The sequence below is a fragment of the Meleagris gallopavo genome, chromosome 14 (genome assembly GCF_000146605.3).
Source record: "Meleagris gallopavo isolate NT-WF06-2002-E0010 breed Aviagen turkey brand Nicholas breeding stock chromosome 14, Turkey_5.1, whole genome shotgun sequence".
Lineage (NCBI taxonomy): Eukaryota > Metazoa > Chordata > Aves > Galliformes > Phasianidae > Meleagris > Meleagris gallopavo.
In genome coordinates, this window is record NC_015024.2 from 3,083,731 (window position 1) to 3,091,143 (window position 7,413).

The 7,413-nt window shown below is 44.9% G+C and overlaps 1 protein-coding gene and 1 non-coding gene across 3 annotated transcripts in view; both read left to right on the top strand.

Moving 5' to 3' along the window:
- The first annotated feature begins 1,138 nt into the window (after positions 1-1,138).
- IARS1 (isoleucyl-tRNA synthetase 1) overlaps positions 1,139-7,413 on the top strand; it is a 96,406-nt gene continuing 90,131 nt past the window's right edge. The window contains exons 1-5 of one of the 2 annotated variants that reach the window (XM_019620004.2): positions 1,139-1,266; positions 3,560-3,650; positions 5,615-5,734; positions 6,258-6,414; positions 6,866-6,985. In XM_019620004.2, the coding sequence (XP_019475549.1) occupies positions 5,616-5,734; positions 6,258-6,414; positions 6,866-6,985 (396 nt within the window). In that variant the 5' untranslated portion in view covers positions 1,139-1,266; positions 3,560-3,650; position 5,615. The remainder of the gene's footprint in view (positions 1,267-3,559; positions 3,651-5,614; positions 5,735-6,257; positions 6,415-6,865; positions 6,986-7,413) is intronic. The other variant, XM_010718400.3, reaches the window with a different exon arrangement.
- LOC116217187 lies at positions 4,548-4,682 on the top strand. The gene has a single exon (XR_004161357.1). It is a non-coding gene; the product is annotated as a small nucleolar RNA SNORA84 (small nucleolar RNA).

The following is a 7,413-nucleotide window of genomic DNA, read 5'->3' on the forward strand; positions in this document are numbered from 1 at the left end:
TCTCCGTGCCGGCCGTTCCCGTCCGCCGAGCAGCCCGGGATCTGCCCGCACCCGCGGTCCGTTGGTTTGGCTCGGCGCTCGGGGAGCGTTATTTTGCTCGCCCGCTATTCGCGAATCCCTTTTGCGCTCGGTTCTTTGCGTAGCTGCCCTTTCCGCTGGCTCAGTGCTGGTACGCAAACTGCGTAAGCCGCCCCTGAGCGCTGGGCTGGATGGCTGCCGTGGTTCCGCGGGGAGGTGGTGCCTGGATCTCGGGGTTCCAAGTTCAGATGGAACTTGGAACCTTATTTTTGTCTTTCGACGTAGCCACTACACTCCTAAATATGTCTTCCTTATTCTGCCCGTCTTTGCAGTCATTTCGTTTATGAAAAATGAGCTCAGTGCTGTGTCCCAAGTGGTTTCCCTCAGGGCATGACAGAGAAAGGCTGCCGCTGCCATGTGGGCACCGTTTGTGACCAGGAAGTGCAAAACATCCGAGGATAACCCGAACCTTGTCAACAGCAATGTGCCAACGTTTTTCTATACGTTGTTGCTAAAGAGTATACACTTATAGCAGCATTTGCTTGAAGTCCCACTCGAAAATTATTCTCCATTTAAAACCCAGCGGCCTTAACATCGCGATGTGCTGTAAAACTGCAGTCTGTAACGGCAAGGTTTGGCATTGGCTGCAGTGATCCCGTCTGAGAAATGCCCCTTCTGGAGCCTCAAGGAGCCTCGTATCTCGTGTGCTAACAGATGTCCAGAGAGCTCACGGAGGGCTGCAAACCTGGGCGGTTGTGTTTTGTTTCCTGAGGAAGCCTGCGCTGCTTTGGGGCAAATATTCCAATGAAACTAACAGAAGCCGCTGTTAAATGAAAGGCTCCCCAAACGTAATATCCACCTGTGTTTACGGCAAGGAAAGCTTTCTGTGTACAGAATGGGTCTGCGGAGGTCGGATGAGTACAGGCAGTAACGTGATTTCTCCCAGTTTTTAGTTCTTTTTGCATACGGGATCTCATTTACAAGACGCTTTATTTTCGGATCAGAGCGCACCGCGCCATCTCGCCGCCAGGGGGCACTCGCTCCTCAGGACGGGCACAGCCCCTCCCGACCCCGCCCACTTCCCGCTGTTCCTAGGCGATGGGCACCACCAATGGTGAGCGGACTTACTGCGCTGTGCGCGTGTGCCGCGCGCTGATTGGCTGGCTGCGCCGCGTGCGCCTGCCGCCGCTTCCTGTCATGCCTGCGCGCGGGGTTGCATCAGCGCGGGCTGTGCGGCGGGGCGCTGAGGTGAGAAGAGAGGCGCGCTGATTGTTCCCCGCGACTCCGCGGGGCGCGTCGGGGCTGCGGAGGGGCCCCGCGGGCACTTCGTATAGGCGGGGCGGCCCCGCGGGCTTTTGCGGCGGCTGCTCGGCCGGCTCTGCTCCGTGAGGCCGCTGGCGGGGCCGCCTCCTCGGGCGCTGGAGCTGCGTGCGCCGTGCGGGTTCCTCCCGAGTGCTCGTGCGGCGTCTTGGCTTTCTCTGTCGTTCAGACAGAGGCGGTTATTGAGGGGCAACCGCTTCCCTTCCTGCAGAATGCGATGTTCATCGAGGCTTAGCTTAGCAGAACGAAGCAAACCGCCTTGCAGCGCGTTTGTGCCCTCAGCGTTCCCCTTCGGCGTGCTTTTCGGAGAGGGCAGAGGTGTGGGAAGGCGGCCTGAAGGCTGTTCTGTTTTCGGTGGTGACACGCAGGGAGCTGCTGTCGGGTCCCGCAGAGCCTCCCCCGCTGTTGTGGAGCAGTAGCGTTTGCTGCCTTCAGCTGTCAGCTTTGGGTTTTGATCAGTGGTTTGAAGTCATTTCAAAATGATATGGGTTTGTCGTTGTTTTCTTCCAACAGTAAGGACTTGTGCATTTAATTTCAGTTGTGTGAAGACAACAGAAAAACTTGCTGAAGAGATAATATATTGGGTGAGGCTATGTTCGTGCCTAGGATGTCTTAGAGCTACGTTTGTGTCCAAATGTAGCCTTAATATAGGAACCAGAGCACTCATTTAGTGCTCTTTTAATTGGCTTTTCAGCATAAAAGGAAACAATCACAGAATGGCCTGGGTTGGAAGAGACCTCAAGGATCATGAATCTCCAACCCCCCTGCCACAGGCAGGGCCACCAACTTCCACATTTAATACCAGACCAGGCTGCTCAGGGCCCTGTCCAAAACCTGGCCTTGAACACCTCCAGGGACGGGGCATCCTCAGCGTCTGTGGGTAGCCTGGTCCAGCAAACATTCTTTCCAGAGGAGGGGATGAGCTGTAGTCCACCTCAGGCAGTGTTTCACCTCAGTGATAGGTTCATATGAGTTCATTTCAATACACTTTCACAAACCTGTCCTTAAGTATTGGGCTCACCTTGAGTTCATTTATCAGTTAAGGTGTTAGAGTTTGTCGCTTCCCAGTTTCCTGCTTTAGTTTGCTGTTCTGCTCACTTTAGGACATATTTTTTCAGTAAGAAAAGTCTGGAACTCATTGCTTCCGTTGCCATCAGCTAACTTAGTCAAATAATCAGGTCACTGTTGGTCTGTTACCATCAGGTACAAAGCTGCTGTGATAGCAGTCCTGTTTTTCATTCTTTTCTGATGTAATTTCTCTCAGGAGTTGCAGGAGAATTAGGGAGGTGAATGAAGAAGGTGGCCAATAGGGTGGCAGCCTTGTCCTTTTGGTGGCTCAGAATACAACTTCATTCTTGCATTTCCAACCAGGTGTTGGTTAACTGCAGGTGCTGGTTAGAGCAGGACAATATTATTCACTTTAAAAAGTGGTTTTAAAGATCGCTGCCCATGATAATTTTTTCTTACCTGCCCTGAGGTCTTTGCTTGGCGTTGCAGCTTTATTCCCTATTACAGGCATTAGTGTGAGATTCTCAGAAGAATGTTTGTTCTGTGGCTTAGTGTTCTGTGCCTGCCTAGCTACATTTTAAACGTCGTTCTTTCCATCCTTTCTAGAAGTGGATGCTCTTGGTTATCAGATGACAATTTAAACAGTTGTTACTCCAGAAATTGCCTCACCGCAAAGCTCATTACGTAAAAAGGCAGGCAGTGTGAGAGTCTAGTTCTGTGTGAGTATAAAGTCATGCGTTAAGTTGGGAAGGGTGTGTGTAGATGAAGAAAGGAGGCTTCTCCCAGTCTGCAGAGGGAAGGAAGGTCCTGCATATGTCTCATAGGATAGCTTGTGGGATGCTGTGGTTGGAACAAGGATAAGAAGGTGATCGTAAAACCATGAAGCTGAGAGACCTCTGCTATAGAATATGGTATATTCATTAGACTTTGTTGCTTATCAAAGCGTCATTAGGGGTGCTTTTAGTTCATCTCGGTTATTTTCAGTTTTTCTGTCTACAAAGTGAATAATAGTCTTCAAATCCACTTCTTGTTAATTGTTAGTCCATACGCGCTGTATGTTGTCACATGCATTTCTGAAATGCATGTTCATTTTTAGTAAGATTTTTGCTCATTTTTTTTGTTGAATTATGAAACATTTTTAAAATGTTAATATGAAAGAAGCCTTTCCAACAGACTTCCGTGGTTTTCATGCTTGTGTGTTCTTTTATTCTAGAAAAGAAGCTCAGCATAAGTTTGAGACCGCTGTAGTACAGTCTGCAGACCTTGATGCCTTTGCTGTTGAATGTGACTGTCTTTTAGAACAAGTAAGTGTCCTTTTAGGAAAAAATAAATTCCTTGGTGCACTGCCTTAAACTATCCTTTTTTTTTTTTTTTTTTTTTTTGTCAAATGGAAATGAACAGAGAAACAAGAATGGAAAACTAAAAACAATAAAACAACCTGTGTTTTTATTAATCTGTAAATTTGAAGACTTGCCTGAAAGTGCTCTGTTATTGAGCATCTCTCCTATGAAGACAGGCAGTGTTTCAGTACCTGAAGGGGACCTGCAGGAAAGATGGGGGGGGCTCTTCGTCGGAGGGATAGGCACAGGATAAGGAGGGATGCTTTAATTGAAAAGGGCGTGTAGATTTAGATGAGGTCTTAGGAAGAGTTAATTACGTGAGGTGCTGGTGCCAGTGCCCAGAGAGCTGGAGGTACTCACAGTCAGATTGGAGGGGCTCTGAGCAGCATCACCTGATGGGGGGCAGCCCAAGTGGGCTTGAGGTCCCTCCCAACCCCAATCCACTCTATTGTTAGATACATTTGTATGATCATTTTATTGACATTATTTGTGATGTTTTCTCTCAGTCTGTATGCAAAGCAATGAGATTCCTTTGATTTTTCTTGGTATTAGAATACTTGCATTGTTTATAGTCATGAACTTTTTTCTTCTTGGGGTATGCTGAATTATTCATGCATCAGTGTGTAAACTTGTCCTGCTTTTGCTGAACACAGATGTCTTGGTTTAACATTGTACTCAGTTAAGGGTGAGACATGCATGGGTTTTAAACCAGGTTTGTTTTTTAGAATTCTGTTCTCCAACTGAAAAAAATTGACTGGCAGTGACTAACTTCAGTACAGTAACTACCATCAGTAGTTGTTTTTTTCCTTCTGTTCTGAATAATAGACTTTCCTTGTACTACTGGAAAGAGTATGAATTTGTGGCCTGTGGTTACTGGACACTGGTTTGTGCATGCAGTGCTTCAGTTGGGAGAAATGGCCCAAAAGTGATACTGTGATTTACGCATGGAGTCTGTGATATGTGAGCAGCTTCCACAGCCCGGTCACAGTTACAGACCAAACTCTGAATGTGTATTTAACCTGCTAGAGCAGCTGAGCCTGTTGTGAAAACCTTTGTAGCAAACATCACTAAAGTAGGTGTTGCTGAAGTGAGTTGCTATCTAGGAAATGAACTGTAAGACCATCTCCATTGCCTCTGATGCTCTGAATCTCCTAGCAGGTACAGAAGACCAGGAATGTCTGTGTCTAATGGTATTGAAAATTCTCTATATTGCAAAAAGGCATCTGTGTAATTTTGCTTGTAGTGATTTTTGTTGACTTAGCTAGAACTGAAGAATAGCTCTGAGCTCTGTGGGCCCTTTCAAAGCCGGCCAAATAAAAGACTGTCAGGACAGCCAGCAAGAAGTATCCACTTCTGCCTTATTTCTATTAAAACTGTAAAATGAAGAGGGGAGGGGAAAAAAAGGTTGGTTCATCATATGTGCTTTTAAAGATAGAACCTAGCTGAGGTCCTCCAGATGTGTCCTGATCTGTTTGTTCAGTTTCTTCTGCCCACATTCACGTTCTGTTACAGTGTGTTTCAATTACTCTGTCTGAACTCTGAGCTGATTTTAGTTGCCCTGAGAATGATGGCCTAGCCAAATGGAAAAAAATCATGTTTCTAAGCCTTTGAGAATGTAGACGTAGGAATAGTTGTAGTCCTTTTTACTGATTTTAGTTGTCACAGTCAAAAAGTAATTGGCTCTATGAAAGAATAGTTAATCTTTTTCCTGTTACATAAGTGCAGTTTTAATTTATCAAAGTTTTAAGGTGTTCTAAGAATATAGTGTTTGCTTCTGTGTTGATGCTGAAACAAGCTGTCTGCATGTGCTAAGATGTGGTTCACTGATACAAATTTGTTAAGGAGTTGTTTTTGTGAAGTCACTTTTTTCCTCTCACTGCTGTTAAATACTTTTCTTTGTTTTCTTTGTTTGATTGATGCTGGGAAAGAATGGTTCAACAAGTTCCAGAAAACATAAGTTTTCCAAATGAGGAAGAGAAGATCCTGGAGCTCTGGAAGAAGCTTAATTGTTTCCAGGAATGCCTAAAGCAGTCAAAGAACAGACCTAGGTAAGAATCAGCTAAAAGCTGGAGTGCTGTGTGTGGCAATGCAAGGATGGCTTAGCTGGATTGAGTGTTTTTGGCCTCAGTTCTGTTAACAGAGCCACTCCCTTTGCAGATAGCAGTTGTGGCTGATGTTACCCTGTCAGTTACCATGCATGTTTCAGTTTATGGAGAATCAAGAGTGTGCAGGCAGTAGTAATAAAATGACAGCTTCCTGCTCAGTGGGTTTATAAAACAAATCCACAGGTAAGGAAGGACGGTTCCTAACCACACCTGCCAGCTGTGGAGCAGCATTCTGGCATTTTTCAATAATAATCTTGCTAGAACTGGCAATCAGGAATGGAATGAGTGTATTTCCACTGCCAACATGAAACTTGTGCTGACTGATAGCAGACCAGGAAATTGATGCTGTCCTATTAAGACATGTTACTTCTTATTAAGGAAGCACTGGTACAGAGATGTAGTTAGTCTTTTTGAAAATCTGATGCTTTATTTTTGATTTAATTAATAAACTTGTTTTGTGTGATAGGTTTAACTTCTATGATGGCCCTCCATTTGCTACTGGGCTTCCACACTATGGCCATATTCTTGCAGGAACAATTAAGGACATAGTTACCAGATTTGCTCATCAGAGTGGTTTTCATGTTGACAGAAGATTTGGATGGGATTGCCATGGCTTACCTGTGGTACGTGCGATATGTCTACCTACAGATACGTCTGTTGGTTCCAGTTCCCCAGTATTACTTGCTTATCAGTCACTTTTATGTTGCTTTCATGCTGGATTTGTTGTGAAAGGAACAATGTGAGCTCATTGCCCAGTGTGTTGCTCTGGCCTTAGATTGTGTAGAGGTTTCCTGTGCATCCTTCTGGTCAGTCAGCCTTCTTTTTTCAGGCACTCTGTTCATTACTCTAACCAAATCTGGTATGTGTTTCAGAAAACTTTTTTTTCCATTAAGATGGTAAAGATACAATCTCACCTCACTTCAGAACATCTGCTTATTTCACCTACAGTGCTCAGAAGAATAAGAAAGGCCCTTCAGCCCCATTGTAATGCATAGAATGTAAAAAAGCTGTTTGGACAAATTCTGAAAGCTTTTGGTATGATGTTCTTGTTTTGGTTATTCTCAATGTTCCCAGGAATATGAGATTGACAAAACCTTAGGCATCAAAGGGCCAGAGGATGTGGCAAAGATGGGGATTGCAGAATACAACAACCAGTGCAGAGGAATTGTGATGAGATACTCAAAGGAATGGGAGGTAAGTGGAGAGTCAGTGTGCAGTTCATTCTGTGTTCCTTAATAGTATGTATATTTACTGGATCTCTTTTTGTTGCCACTGTATGGGTGAGGAAGCACAGCAGAGGGAGAACTGACTTGAAGCGAGTGTTTCTATGCTGTGTGTCTGGAATCATAATGTGGAATCAAAAGTACAGCCTATCTGAATTTTAGCAGTTGCTCATCCGTGCTCCAATTTCATATTTCAAGAACCTCAGTGATTCTTGATAACATTTTTAAATAATTAAAAAAAAGAAAGGTTGATTCTAGTTGATGCTTTTTTTCCATATCTGTTTTGTATGTATCCATTTAAGTGCTTTGCTTTCAGGCGTTTGAACCTCAGCTGAGCCTTGGGGAAAAAAAAAAATTGTGTTCAGTTTTGGGCACCTCAGTACAGAAAGGACATGGAGG